The sequence below is a fragment of the Chaetodon auriga genome, chromosome 17 (assembly GCF_051107435.1).
Source record: "Chaetodon auriga isolate fChaAug3 chromosome 17, fChaAug3.hap1, whole genome shotgun sequence".
NCBI lineage: Eukaryota > Metazoa > Chordata > Actinopteri > Chaetodontiformes > Chaetodontidae > Chaetodon > Chaetodon auriga.
In genome coordinates, this window is record NC_135090.1 from 7701355 (window position 1) to 7716802 (window position 15448).

Sequence of the window (15448 nt, forward strand, 5' to 3'; positions counted from 1 at the left end):
CTCACCTGAGGGTGGATCTCCTCTGTCAGCTCAGGGGGCCGTTGATTTGATGTTCTGATAAATACGATTGCTGAAATGTTAGTGAACGGGCTCCTCAGCTGCCAGAGTGGCATTTTTGGATTTCTGCTCACCTCTCGTTCACCCTGTGGCTAATAGAGGTTTAATAAGGAGCACTCGTCATATCCCTCACAGCGCAGGAGATACAGATGGTGAAGGGGTAATGGATTGTGACTGTGCCAACATGAACAGACAAATAAACGCAATCTACTTCACATTCTGACTATTTCCTGGGCTGAGCTGTTCATCAGCACCATCTGCTGGAGGAAGATAATGATTCCCAGTCTCTCTCATGTTCGGGGGAAAAACACACAGGGGGAAATCATAAAACTATTGTTTGATTACTGAATTTTTATTTGGAAAAAAACCCTCATTACATGCTCACCCCAGTACTTAGCGTAATGCGTGGTTCTTGGTTATGTACTGCACATAACAATTCCTTTCTAAGCATGTCATTACTGACAGTTTGGTGACAGTGAACAGTATATACAGTGAGCACACGTGAGACAACATCATTTTTATGAGCTTAAATTCATAGAATTTCTTAAATAAATAAACACTAGTGCAACAATGGCTGTGACAGCCTGAAGCCAACACAAAAAGAACATGAATTCATCGAAAACAGATGGTCGAGGCACTGTATTGCTTCATTTCTCCCAGTCTCAGAACAGTTGTCAGACATCTGTTAATAGAGATTATGTTGCTCTTAAAGCTCACGAACACGACGGCTGATAAACCACAATCACTCCCCTCATCCCTCTCTCCATTCTCCTTGTGATCTCTGGCTTCAGCGTATTGATCGTCCAGTTCAGTGGAAGCACCATCAACATCTAATGGCCAATTAGGGAACTAAACCAAAATGTCTTTAATACCAACATAAAATCTATTCAATGGTTTGTTGAAAGTGACTCATAAATAATCACTTCAGGGAGGGATTTAGGTAGCGACAAGACTGAGAAGGAGAGTGAGGGTAAGAATGACATATTTTCATGTATTTTTTTTTTAAATAATTTAGAAAAGGTGGACCTTAATCCAATAATAGAGAAGAAGAAAGGTGTGGCTTAGTGCTACAGCGACTACAAATAGCCTTCCAGTGCGATGGCAGAGTGCACCGGTGTATGTCTGGAAGTGTGTGGGATTTTGTGGATGTGTTTGAGAAAAGGCAAGAGTGGGAGTACTATATCTAGCCAGCAGAGTCAGTCTCCAAAGCAGAGATTTGAGTGGATAGCAGTGGGAGATTTTTGGGTTTTTATCAGACAGATATATCTCAGCAGCTTTCTTTCAATGGATTCTGCTTTTAATGGGTCAGTTCGTTGGATTACATAAAATGAAATTACATAAAATTGTATTTATGTGCCCAGATTTTTAAGTATCTGTCTCAAAACTTGCCAATAGTCCACAGAATGAGTGGTGCTTTGAGCTAAATGCTAGCATCAGCGTGCTAAGAGGCGCATAATGACAATGAACAAGTCGATTGTTTAGCTATCAATGCTCACTATGTTCATCATCTTTTTTTAATGTGTTAGCATGCTATGATTTGCTAATTAGCACTAAAACCAAAGAACAGCAGAGGCTGATAGCCGTGTTTTAAGTTTTTTAGGAAGTCAGATAATCACCAACGTTATTGAAATTCACCGTAAAAGGGGACATGAATGTCTGTACCAAACTGCATAGCAAAGGTAATAGCTGTTCAGATGGGAGTTGCTGTAGCCATTTCTGCGCACGGTGCTTGTCCGGAGGGTAAACTGCTGCTCATCAAGAATCTACTCCATGTAACTCGCTCTACAACATGACTTTCCTTTCACCTTCATTGTATGGAGAAATCTCTGAGACGTTTGGAAGATATCTTGTAATATGGGCACATAAAACCAAAACGATCTGTGTGACTACATCCCAGCAGGTTGTTGTATTTTGGGTGAACCAACCCCTTATTTTGCTTTGCATGAGTCACCACCTAAAAGCATGAAAGAGTGGACAGTGTGGAACTACAGTAGTGATTAGAAACTGGTCAGTAGTGCCACGTCGTTGCTGTGCAGTATGAACAGTGACAGTTAGTGTTCGGGCTCCGGGTGACTGCTCAACAGTCAGTCCTCGGCCCTGCCTGGCTCTTACTTGGCTACCATGACAGCCAGCAGCAGTACAGACTACTCCTGGGGCCCCGGGGCTTTCATGGCCATGCTAGCACCAACCATGGCTGGATAACTCCGGTTCCTCCTCATCCCATCAGGCCCAAAAGGGGAGCCGGATCTGCGCAGCCCACCCAGAGGCCCCAGGATGGGGCTGGGACTCACTGCTCTGCTCCCCGGAGCTCCAGCCACACCAAGTCGCTTCACCTTGTCCAGCAGGTTGAGGTTATGGATGGTCACGCTAACGTCCGTCTGGCTTTCGCAATCCCTCCCTCTCTGCCTGCCCCTCATCCTCCCTGTCACCTCCTTCAGAATGGAGCGGGCCGGTTTGGAGGCCAAGAAGTTGTCGTAAGAAGGGCTCTTGAAGTCGAAGCCCACTGGGGTTGGCACAGCTGAAGCTCCCTGTCCTGTGGGTGAGTTGGGAGGCGTAGAGGGGCGCAGAGGGTCTGGGTTGGGTGCTCGGTTTGGGGCAATGGAGGTGCTGAGTAAGACTCCTCCGTTGCCCTGACCATACTCCAGGCCCTGGCTCTGGTGATACATTGCTGCTGAGATCCCTCTCTCCTGGAGAAGGCGCACTAAGCCCAGAGAGGTGCTGGTGGTGCGTGTTGCATCTCTGCACAAACATGGGAAAGAAATGAGAGTTAACATCATATTGACTGGAAACCCTGCAAAACACTCATTCTCCACAAATTTCCTTGAGTCAAAAGAGAAGAGGAAGATATTTTTAGAGAGCAGCTGAAAATGAAGTCGTTTTCTGGAGAACCGTGCCTGAGGTTAGTTGAGGATTCGGACGGCCTGAGACCCAGCCTGCGGGGGGTGCAGGGCGTAGCAGCAGGGGTTCCCAACAGAGTGCTGGTCATCACACAGGAGGACGACGCTGGGACTGGATTTAGGCTGGAGAGAAAGCAAACAAGACACAGAGAATTAGAAGATGATACTTCTTGTGATTTCAACAACTTAAATTGAACTTATGTCTCATCATTGTCATAATGCAGCACTGACATTTGTTGTGCACAGGGGATGCTGCTTCTTCGAACCATAAGCACCTGCATGTATTATTGAAAACCTTCCGACTGTCTAGCAGACAACTAACTCAATACTGTTGCTTGGACACGATCCCACCTCAACAGCAGCTGTCTGTGTCTTATTTGTCCTGTGGGATGGAGTCAAATTCAGACTGAGTGCACATTTAGCACACTGTCGGATTCTCAAAGCACCACAAATTTAACAACTTCGCATTAAACTGCATCAAGTGTTTAAACTGCCTTTGTGTTTGGCTGTTAACTTTTTGTGTCATTAGAATGTCTGGCATTCTTCTTACAACAATGCATTATTTCATTAGGAATATTGTAATAAGGTATAAGTTTGAATACAGATGCTTTTAAGCACACATTTTTACGCAGCACCAGACGACTTATGTTGCTTACCTTGGCGTGACCCGTGTCTGCTCATCAGTTGGGTGGAGGATGCGACAAGTTGTGAAGGTGTAGGTAGAGCTTGTGTGGGCCATGCATTTACCTGGGTAGTATGCAGCTGCAAACCACAAAAACACAGACGGTCACACTCTGCAGGTGCTCCACACAGGTTTACCAAGGTCAGAGTTTACACAAATACAGTACGTCCTCACCCAGGACGTCAGTGTTGCTGAGATGCGGCGATGGGGATGGAGAGGGTGGAGAAGGTGGAGCAAGGGTGGGTGGGAGCTGCCCGAGGTTGGTGTCACCAGTGCTGGAGGTGGAGGGCACGGCTGGTGTGGCAGAGGCCGAGGAGGTGGGCAGATTCTGGAAGTATTGCTCCCCTGGTTCGTCCTCCTCAAAACCACCCCATGGATATACCTTCAGTAAAAAAGATCAATCTCAATGTTATTTGTGCAATAAGAAAGCTATAGAATTACTTAATTGTATGTGTATTAAGTACTAAAAACTAACGCTGTGTTAACATTCAGATGCATTTGCATGAGCATGGTCATACTGTAAAAAATGAACTGAGAAATCTCATACACACACACACACACCTGCTCCAGCTCTAGTTCGAGGGGTCTGTAGCCCTTTGGCACGACTCCCGGCCTGGCGTCCAGAATCACACCGAGGTGAGGCTGGGCTAACTGCTGCCAGTGATGCAGGGTGGCAGAGCCTGGTGGAGAGGGAGAAATAAAGCTGGAATGTACTAAAACACGCACCAGAGAAGGACAGCTGTGTCCTATGGTTTCAGTCAATTAAAGGCTTAATAGGCTTTTCAATATTCATAGCTTAAAAATCATGTTGTTCCTCAACTATAATAAATGCGAAGCAGTTGCTTTTTTGATACTGGTGCAGCCATTCTATGGTCATTAAGTAGACATGACGTAGATATCAAATATGAACTAGTGCATAAACTAAGCTACAAGACTGCAGATTACTTTACAAAAGTATGGCAAGTAACCAATAAACATTTGCATTTAATCCTAAGAACTACTCGCTAACTAGACTAGACTAATTTTAATAAATCTATCTAATAAGCGTACCCATGAAAAGGCAGGTGAGGAGAAATATGTCAGAATAGGCCTCACTGATCAGCATGACAAAAAAGATGCAAAGAGTACAGAGACACTAGAAAGTGATGACGTGCAGAGGGATGAGATAAAAATGAATTGGAGGAGAAATTAGAATGAGAAAAGGGTTTTATTAGTCAGCGACATGAATTTGAAATGGAGATGGCAAGCAGTAACAGCATGAGGAAATCATAAACAGTAAAGAAATACATAAAGGCAAAATAATACACAAAATAGAAGGTGTAAATACAAATAAACAAATGTGTGTGAACAGAAGCAATGGCAGGGTTTTTTTTATATGTCATGGAGATGTTTGGTCATTTAACAGCAGTGAGCTTTTAAATGAAGTATGAATTGTTACCAGGAGAGGGCAGTACAGGCCGACGGCAGCCACCTTACACACTAGATCACTACTGGATAGCTCTTATATGTACACCCTAGTTTTGAGTCTGTTCTCCCTTCTCCCACAGGGATCAGTTAAAGAACAGCAGCAGCAAAGGATTTGGATGCGCGGCATGAACTGAACTGAGTATCTGTCTACAGCCATCCTCTCGGCTGCGTGTCTTTGTAATAGGTGTGTGGAGATGCAAAACTGCCTGACTTGTGGTGGTGCATCAGAGACCAGAAAGAGTTGAAGAGCATCAGTGACAGGGGCCTCTCTTTCCTCTCTCTTGTTCCCTTCATCTTCCTGCTCCCGCCTCGGTCTCTGGCCCACCTCCTTCCCCTCTCCCTCTCTATCCCAGCTCCGGTCTTCCTCGCCCATCCCCAGACTTTTTCCCTTTCCCCCTCTAGCGTTCGCCCATGCCGACTCTCCCACCTCCTCTCCCCCTCCGCCCCCCTGCCCCGCTTGTTCCCTTTCTTTGTCCCGACCCCTCTGTGTCGATCGCCTTCCCGCCTCCTCCCGGCCTTGCAGCTCATCCCGCTCTCCCTTTCTCCCTCACCTTCAAGCGGTTTGACGATCTGGAGTTTGTCAGGGAGGTAGGGCCCTCGTGAGGCCCAAATGTGGAGGTTCCCAAGAGACATAATGCTTTCAGAGGGAGTCATCACACTCTCCTGGCTCAGGGCATCATGTAGACCTCCATGTTCTCCCCGTCTGCGACCCCTTTCCTCTTCAAAGAAACGCCTCTCGCTCAGGTTGTTCTGTCGGCGCAGGGACAGGCGGCGCAGGGCGAGCCGGAGGTCCTCAGCTCCACTAGCCTTCTTCTCTCTGCCCTCTGTGCCGCTGCCAGAGCAGAGATGAAACCAAGCATAAGAATGTTTTTCAAGGAATCCTGAGAAAATCAAGGACATGTTATATAAACTGTACTGTTACCATCTGACTCAAGGCTCAACTCAAGAGACAGTCAGTTTGAAAGGTAGCCTTTCACCCAGAGGTCTAAAAACCATCCGCAATCTCAACTACCACTCCTCCTCACCTATCCTGATTGGACGCCGTCTCCATCAGGATGCTCTGCGTTCGGTTATCGAGGGGAATGCTGTCTCCGCTGATGTCACCTCCGTACATGCTGGAGTGTGGTGTGGAGAGGCCGCTGGACTGGGGCGATGTACGAGCTGACAGAGACTGATTGGAGCCCGGGATGTTGGAGTTGGTTGGAGTCAGGGAACGCTGACGGACTGTCTGGTTGACGTTCTTCACCGTCTCAAACACACGCTTTCGATGGCTTCTGCACACAAGAGCATTCCATGAAATATACTGATGTTTCTTAGGGGCTGAGCTGCTTTGTAGGCACACTACATCATTATCATGTGTGGCATAACCAAATGTTCATTTTTCCATTCCTGTTCGGCAACTTAATAAATATTTGAGGCTGGACTGGAGTGGTGACTGGAGCTTAATGCTAACATGCTCACAATGTTAAAATGCTGATGTTCAGCAGGTATTATGTTTGCCATCTTAGTTTGGTGTTTTTAGCTTGCAAACATTTCCTAATAAAGCATATCTGAGGCATGGGATTGTCATTAGCTTTGCAGGTAAACTGCACAAAATGGCATGAGATGAGTTATTGTGATTTATCCTGAGGGGGGACATGCCTGTACCAAATTTCATGGCAATCCATCCAATAGAAGGCGAGGCATTTCACTCATCACCACAAATGTTAACAGCATGGTGACACTTGCTGAAAAGTCAGGGGGTCACAAAAATGACTCACTTGATAATTGAAACTATGACCAAAGTTCTGAAAATGTATCCTTGAATATATACAAAATCACTTGGAAATCCATCCAACAGTCACAAAAACAAAACAAAAAAAAAAGTGGCGGCACTAGAGATAAAGTCTGAGGATTTGAGGTCTGGTCTTGTGCACAGTCTGTATGTCACATGCAGGAGTTTACATACTTCTGTTCCACACACTCAGGGTCATCCAGACTCAGCTCCTTCCTCATTGTTCCCTCAATCTCAGCTGCCAGAGAATCCTACAACACAGAAAGATAATCATATATGTATACACCCACAGACAGACCACACAGACACACACACACACACACACACACACACACACACACACTCACTGCCTCACCATTGGGTACAGTCCCAGGGGATGGTAGCGTCGAGGGGTTCCTGCGGGGTAGTTTCTGTTCCTCAGGTTCTTCAGCTCCTCCTGGGCTTCATGCAGCATCTCTATACACTCTGAATATTTCTCCTCCAGCTCCTGGAGCTGTTCAGAGAAGACATAATTTTAACTTTCAGAATAAAACTCAAACAGTCTGGTATCAGCTTGGCAAGCAAGGAAATGTGATGAAGACAGGCCAGTGATGTGGACGTTACCTCTGCTGTAAGCTGCCTTTGGGCATCTTTAGCTGCCACCAGATGTTGGGAAAGCTCCTCGTTCTCCACGGCATACTACAAACACACATGCAGGTTTGATTTAGCGAAACACACACAGCACAATAACGGTCACCACTAAGTTAAAATGGGATTGTGTTTGTGTCCATGTGTACTCACAGATTTGGCTTTCTTTTGCAGATCTACGATCTGAGAGAGGAGGTGTGTGATCTCTTCCTGCTGTCGGGAAGCATCCTCAGTCTTACGAGCCAATTCCTCCGCTATGGCAGATATTTGGAGACTGGACAACCCTGATAGGACAGAAAATTTAGTTTGATCTGAGAGAGCCACCATGCAACAGAGGTAGACATGGTAAAAGAGACACCGACGAAGCAAGAGTGTTAAAAATCTGTTTCAGTCTCAGTCAGGTTAGATATGAACGGAGAGACTTACTGAGTTCTTTCACACAGTCATTGACAAGCTGCTGCTCCTTTTCCTCGTATGTTTCAGTCTCTGACTTCAGATGATTAGCCTGCATGTAAACATTCATGATTACACAATATTTTCCCAGCAAATCCAGTTCCTTACATCGTGTGTGTATGTGTGTGTGTGTGTGTGAGTGTGTTGGTGTTATGGTGTATGGAGACACCTCTGAGCGGAGGGAAAGGTTTTCTTCTTCCAGATCTTTGAGTTTCCTCTGGAGTGTCTCACTCACAAATCCTCCTGAAGCTGTTTCCACTTTACTTTTCTTGCCCCTTTGGATAAACACAGAGTGAGTGAAACTCGAAGCTCAGTGTGTCCGTGTGTACACTACGTGTTTAGCATTTTTGCTCGCTTTTGCCAATTGGCATCCCCAAAAACACATAAATTCAAAATGATGGCATCATTTTTTCATGGATAGGAAGAGAGGTATGGATTAACACAGGAGGGGTCTCACGTTGGGGAGCTGCTGGACTCATCCTCGCTCTCCTCAGCTGCATTGGTGTAAAACTGCAGCAGCTCATCTTTCAGGTTCAGCTCATGGTGCAGCTGAGCCACCTGGAAGAGGACAGATAATGTTACCAGGGATTGTTTTGTTCAATTAAATAAAATCTTTTTATCACTTAGTGCTTGATTCATCTGAATGTGCGTGTGAGCAGACCTCTTCTGTGATTTGTCCCACTCGCTCTTCCAGATAGTCATTCTGCTCAGTCAGAGTTCTGTTCTTCTTAAGAAGCGATTGGCCGATTCTTGCAGCCAACTCCAAATCTCTCTCTTTCTATTGGTTGGAACAGAGGAAGAGAGGGTAGAGTCGAGTAGGACAGAGTGTAGCGTCAATACTCTCAAATCCCACAATACAACACCAGTGAACTACGTTTGCTCTTGCAGGTGTCCTGTGGGGGTGGAGGTTCAGCCACTGCTGGTAAATTTAGAAGCGGGATTCACTCACTGCTTTCTGTATTTTGCTTATCTAATCAGAAGTGTTTCATTTGGGCAAATAGAGGAAGCCTCCAGGGCAGCATCCTCTCTGGTGCAGCCTCACTCGGTGCTTTAAATCCTTCCCAGAGCAGCTTTGAATGAGGCTGATGGAAGGAAAAAAAACAGACAAACATCTCACCTCCTCCAACAGACGTGTGACAGCATCGATGTCATTGTAGGTCTTCGTCATCTGGCCCACTCTGTCTGCACATAGCACTGCGTAAAAGAAATGGAAAACAAACAGAGTGAGGAGAAGGAAGCGAGGATGTGCAGAGCTGCGTTCAAAAGCAGTGGGACTTTTCTGCTGCGATGACCTCTCACCCTCTCATCACTTCTGGTGTGATACATGAACACGTGCAATGGCATGCACACGCAGCACACGCATTATATAACACAAAGCTTGAAAAGTCCTCCGCTCAGGGGTGATGGATGGGTCATGTTTCGGGATGTAACACTTTATTGATATAATATTCGTGTGTGAGAGAGCAGGACACGGGAGCTGTTTTCCATGGCGCACAGAGGATGGCTGTGTTGGCCTGAGGTGAAAGCTCATATTGACTTCTGAGCTCTAATCAATAAAATGCTGTAAAAAGTTATTGAATACATTATGTGAGACCGCTGTAATCCTGTCACTGTTACAACCAGCACACAATAATTGAATCATTGTTTCAGCAAAGCAACTCTGAGCTTCTCCTGCAAATAAAGATAGCAAACGGTTCAAACTCTGGCTCGGGCAGGCACATTAGTGCACTGCGGGGATCGGCGCGTGCATCCATGTGCGCTCAGGGGCCGATCTGTCAAAACGGAGCAAATTCAAAGTGGGCGAGCTTCAGGAAATTCCCCTTAATGAGAAGGAGCAAAGCCAGAGCCTGTAGTGCATGATCGTTACCCAAGAAATACACAAAACTCCTTCAAAAGGTTGGTTTTGTTGTTGCTGAAATGATGAAAATAGAACTCTGTAATGTGTTGCAGCCATTAAACAAACTGTAAGAGGGAAATTGTAAGCTATAAAAGTCAGCTTGCACATTAGTCTACAAAAAAAAAAGCCTGGGAAGAAGAAAATGCCATAATTAAACTACAATTAAGTAACATCGAACATCTTCCGTGGCTGTATTTTAGACATGCACTCTACCTCTCTTGTCCTCCTCATAGTACCAGTCATCCAGCTCACATTCATCCCGCGCTAATGTCTCCATCACGCGCTTGCTGTCCATCACTTCCTGAGCGCCACAATGACCGACAAGCAGAGACGACAGCCCGGTCCAAACACTGATCCATTCACTGGCCCTCTCTCACTCCCACTGCTCAGCCGCTGTGTAACAGGCCCAGAGACTGAATTACCCTCCGCCCACGTGGACACCCCTGTGAGTGATAGCGAGGGCGGCGCAGAGATGAGAGAGAGCGCGTTTCCAAAGGCTCTGCAGCGGCTGAGCTGGAGGTGAAACGGAAGTGGAAGTTGTATCGTGATTGAGAGGGTGCGGGATGGAGGAAAGAGGCCAATCAGAGCTGGCGGGCTGCAGCGTGGACTCTTGTCTCAGTTTAGGAGTGCTGACTCCCACATTTCTCCCCTTTTCACCTTTCTTTTATCTCCTCGCTTCCTCTGTTATGTGTGAGGCCGCTCAACATGTATCCGCCTCCAGCAGCTGTTACTGTGGTGACCCTCATTCACAAACAAACCCCTGCGAGCTCCAACCCCCCCATCCACCAAAAACTATTACTAAAAAAGGTTTATCAGACATACGAAGCTAAATTTACTGGCTCATAATAACATATCAGACATTAATATCAGAGTGGACATTAAAGAGAAATACGGAGACAATATGCTCAGAAACATGGGCATCATGTTGTGGAAGGAGGCTACAATCTCAGTTCTACTGAAACAGGACAAATCAGACTGTAGATCAGCGGGTGCCAACATTTTTCATGATTTTTCTATCATTGAGTAAACTGATGATCGCTGACTATGTGGACTACTTTGTGGATATTTCATATTATATTCGATGCATAACAGTAACAGGACAGAACAGCTGGTGAACTGAATGCAACAACTGCAGGAAGGTTGTGTAAAACGAGCAATGTGGATGAATTTTGAGCAGATTATTTCCTGTGAATATTACATCAGAATTATTTTTTTCTGATTTTTAGGAACTTTTTATACCATACCTGTCTGTAATATGTATTTTTAACAATCACACATACTTAATAGGCTCCTTTTTTTTGACAAATTCAGTGTTTTCTTCTCCCTGAAGCTTTGCCACCGTTCCATTAGCTCTTTGGTTGTTTAAACTGCATATTTTTTCTTATACTCTTAAAATCAAGAAGGACTTGTGACCCAACATGAAGCTTTGGCATCCCCTAGTGGGGAACCAGTGCTGTAGATACTAGTGAAAAAAGAGTGATACTGGATGCTGGTATGACACTGATACTGATTAAGAAGAGTAGAAAAAACCTTGGATTCATTTGGATTTATCTGTCAAAACCAAGTGAAAGAGTAGACAACACACTGCATCATGTGGCACATACTATCACAGATGTACATATTTACTAAACAAACGGTCTCTGACGCTGTACAAAAATGTGATTCTGATTATAGGAGGAAGCTTCTGGGTGTATCAGGCAGGGCGCTGATACGGCAGGAGGAGAGCAAAATGATCCTTTTTTACCAGATGATGTGTTGATCATCTTGGGCCAAACTATCTGGATGTTTTAACGACAGGTTACAGTGCAAGTACCCCTCAAGGTCTGGCTTTTTATTATGACCTGTCATGAAAATGTTTTCCCTAATGTACTGAATAAAGAATACTGCCTCACTTCAGTGCATCTAAACTGTAGAAGAGAACATCATGACTCGGTACAGTATTGCTGATTCTTGCCAGACTTACAGAAGTATTTGAGAGTCTCTTCGATCTGCTCGGTGGTCAGGTCGAGCCCGGCTTCCGGCGCGACGAGGGGAGTGTGCAGCCAGTCATCGTGATCGTAGCCGTAGACGGTGTCAGCCCGCAGCCGGTACACTGGCAACTGCTCCTCTAGAAGACTGATGATCTCAAACTCTGGCAGGTCAGTGCTGTTGCACACATCTGAACATCACAGAGAGGACAGGAGAGGGAGGAGAGTGAATACACGGCAGCCATCTGTTATGTCAGGGTGTTGGGGTCACATGGGGCCTGATATATACTCTCAGTCATTCAGTATCAGTTTAAAGATTCTAGAACACTGTTATCAACTAATACTTGCGCCTATATTGTACATGTGATGGATTGACCAGTGCTGAATGTAACTAAGTACATTTACTCAAGTGCTGTACTGTGCTGTGCAGGTCGGAGGAATTTGCACTTGGGTTTACATTTAGCCCACAGTATTAGTTACTTGTTATTTCTGAGATTGTGTTTGTGCTGTGGACGTATGAGCCTTGATCGCCTTATAATTTGAATAGCAAGTAGTCAACATTAAAATGCTCCTCACTTATGATTCAGTATTAAAAATCCACCAATATACACTAAAATAACACATGGGTCATTTTTGCATAACAAGTCATTGTGATACTCGCAGGACATTCTGTTGCTGATACTTCACACTGTGGTATTGCTGCTTTATATACTTTCAATACCTCTTTCACCTCTGGATACATGGCTACATAGATGTGGTGGCCTATGTGAAAACTAATGTTTGCTTAGGCTATAATCATTGAAACCGTATAAAATATTGATTGGAGTTTATACAATGAGGCCCTTTAGGACATTAGTGTCCCACTGGATACTCCATGATAACAACTGAAATCAGCACTGTGTTTTCTTAATTCCTGAAGTTCACCCCTGCATGTACTCACACGTACCTGTGATGGTCTCGGCGTCCCTGCAGTCCGGTGGCGCCGTGTGTGTGTCAAGCTGGCCGGACTCGCCCTCGCTCACATACTGCTCCTCGTGGGTGTGCCGCTGGTCGGGCTCGGGGTCCGGGTCCGGGTCCGGGTCCAGGTCTGGGGCCGGGGAGGCCAGCTTGGCTCTCCTCTCACTGGTGGAGAGAAAAAGGGGCCATGGGCTTCTGGAGCTGGAGCTCCACTAGACTAGCAGGTCCACCTGACGGACAGGAGACGGCAGGTACGGCAACCTGGAGGGGAGGAAGGAAGACGGGGATGGAGAGGAGCAGAGAGCTTTACAGAGCCACTCACTCATCAATGCGCCGCTCTCTTTCCCCACAGAGTCTTTAACTTCAAGTGCTGCTGCTGAGTCTGCACTGTCTGCCAGCAAGCTGAATAAATCGCAGCCTTTCCACTGCAGACACCACTTTTCATCTGCCAGGAAATGAATAAGGGGCTTGAGAGCAACTCTTGATAATGGTACCATACAATGACAGCGTGCTACTTAATTCAGACAGCAGGTAAAACTAGTGGCTGCGAAGGCATCTGTGTTTCATGGCCACTTCAGCAGCGAGAATGCATGCCAACATGAGAGCTGAAGTTTAAGGGCAAACTCGTGACCTCCCAGTCACCCAGGGAGACCTTCGTCACTGCAAAGTCTACTGATGTGACCGGATAAGAGTCTGATCGTGAGCCTCTATCTGAAGGAGACACAGCAGCATTCATGCACAGCGACCTTGCAGCTCTTTACTCTGCAGGGCTCGGTCTGTCACTGCAGATGTGCAGCAGCCTACAGTCCGTAAATGCACCAGATATCTGGCACATGACATTCACCTGCGTGTGAGATCAAACAAGCTAGCGATGAGGCTAGCAGAGCAGAATATTAATAGAAACAGAGACGAGGTGTTTGTGCGCGTGTCCTTTGAAGCCAGTTGCATGAATAGGCGGTCGTCTCTGTACTTGCATAAGACAGCATACACCTGGTGATGGATGAGTGCGTCTGGCAGAAAACGTTCAGGGCACACACACATGCATGACCACACGGATACAGAAAGGTGATCAGATGCTCTGTTCTCTGTACGGCAGCACCACAACCTTGGGGCGTCTTTCCCATTGCGGCAGTGTGAACGTTGTCCTCACTCTCTGTTGGACGAGACTTAAAAACCCTTTTCAACGTGCAGTTCAAGAATTACATAATCTGTGGATGAAAGACATATTTCCGGGTTAAACTGCCAACATGCACGTGCAGATTTGGGATTAGAAGTCCAACATCCTAACACTCCCGGAGCGCCTAAAGTCTCCTACCAACCCTACCATATATGACAACTTGTACAAACCTCCTCGCCCACAGGCCTTCAAAAGAGGAGCAGAAGGATGAGCTGTAGTTATTAAAACAGTTATTCAAAGCAATATTTCTGCTTAACGCCTCCATAAAGACATGGATTAGACCACACCCAAAGGATTTTGAGAACCAGATCATGTTTACTGAGGATTGGGAAAATAATTACCTGATTATTGTTTGGAATCAAGGGAGAGAGAGAGAGAGAGAGAGAGAGAGAGAGAGAGAGAGAGCTATAATCCGGGTGGTTATTATCTTAATGATCTAAAAGAAAACAGTAGCAGTGTATAACAGCTCATCCTGTCCTGCACTGACTGCTGCTGGCTGCTGCTGGCAGTATGCTGAGTAAACAGGCCGGGGTTCATTCATGCATGTGGCAGAAATAATGCTATTTGAAAGCGGGCTGAGGGTGGGGCTTCATCTACATCAGCAGGTCGCGTCACGGATGCAGATCTGGGTTTTCATAAATCGTGTCCTTACAGTAACACGGTAAGCGCCAGCGCACGATCAGCTGACCGTATGATGCATGACATCGCCATGAAAATCATTTATGTGTGAAAGCAGCGCCTGTGCAGAGCCATACTCACCCAGGAGTGACTGATCCGAGGTATTTTACTTTGACAAAAATCCAAAAGGGGGACTGGTGCGGTGATTTAACACCACAGGCAGGAAATCGGTGGATATCGATGAATGTCCCTCGGATGAGCAGGTAGAAGCGGTCTCTGTCATACAGTGTGTGCGGAGGCCGGGCTGGTCCTGTGGTCTGGACTCTCTGCACAGCGCTGACTGCTCCGGATGATCAAGGTCACCTTAGTTTGGTTTCCAAAGTCGCTCTTGACCCGGTCCACTCCTGCTTCCCTTCAGCCATCTCCCTCTGTCTCTCTTTTCTGTCTCTCACCCTCTCTGGAGCCTCGCTCACCACTGTGAAGCCAGCGAGGAGGAGAAAAACGAGACTTCTGGTCACCGCCTTCAAAATAAAATCGCTATTAGTCACAGCTTTTAACCCAAACACTAGGTTGAGAATTTCTCTTGAGATCCGTACAAAAAAATAAAAATGCATATATCATGCTTTCTTTTTTCAGTTTCCTTGTTTTAGCATGTATTCATAGCCATAACCAATGTGAAAGTATTTTCATGGAGGATTCTCAGCGTCATATTAGCCAACCAAAAACTATGGATAATGAGCTCCAGCGTCTATACTGGATATAATATGGTAACGTGTAATAATCTGATTTAGGTTACTTTCTGACCAGATGCTTTTAATTTATATTATGTGTACTGACATGGTCATCATGCACACCTCAAGATTTCACTGGCCTTT

The 15448-nt window shown here is 45.8% G+C and overlaps 1 protein-coding gene across 2 annotated transcripts; it reads right to left on the bottom strand.

The window, feature by feature from the left end:
- Positions 1-388: 388 nt before the first annotated feature.
- trak1b (trafficking protein, kinesin binding 1b) lies at positions 389-15052 on the bottom strand. Of its 2 annotated transcripts, XM_076753850.1 has the most exons (19): positions 14715-15052; positions 12768-13039; positions 11818-12012; positions 9075-9151; positions 8619-8735; positions 8415-8515; positions 8127-8232; positions 7931-8009; positions 7658-7788; positions 7481-7555; positions 7233-7370; positions 7052-7128; positions 6129-6377; positions 5655-5935; positions 4198-4316; positions 3811-4018; positions 3611-3716; positions 2952-3077; positions 389-2796 (listed from the first exon to the last, which is right to left on the bottom strand). In XM_076753850.1, the coding sequence occupies exons 4-19, from the start codon at positions 9123-9125 to the stop codon at positions 2202-2204; spliced, it is 2559 nt and encodes an 852-aa protein (XP_076609965.1). In that variant the 5' UTR covers positions 9126-9151; positions 11818-12012; positions 12768-13039; positions 14715-15052; the 3' UTR covers positions 389-2201. The 2 variants fall into 2 exon arrangements, with proteins under 2 accessions (XP_076609965.1, XP_076609964.1); XM_076753849.1 differs by lacking the exons at positions 11818-12012; positions 12768-13039; positions 14715-15052 and adding an exon at positions 10068-10149.
- Between the last annotated feature and the right edge of the window lie 396 nt (positions 15053-15448).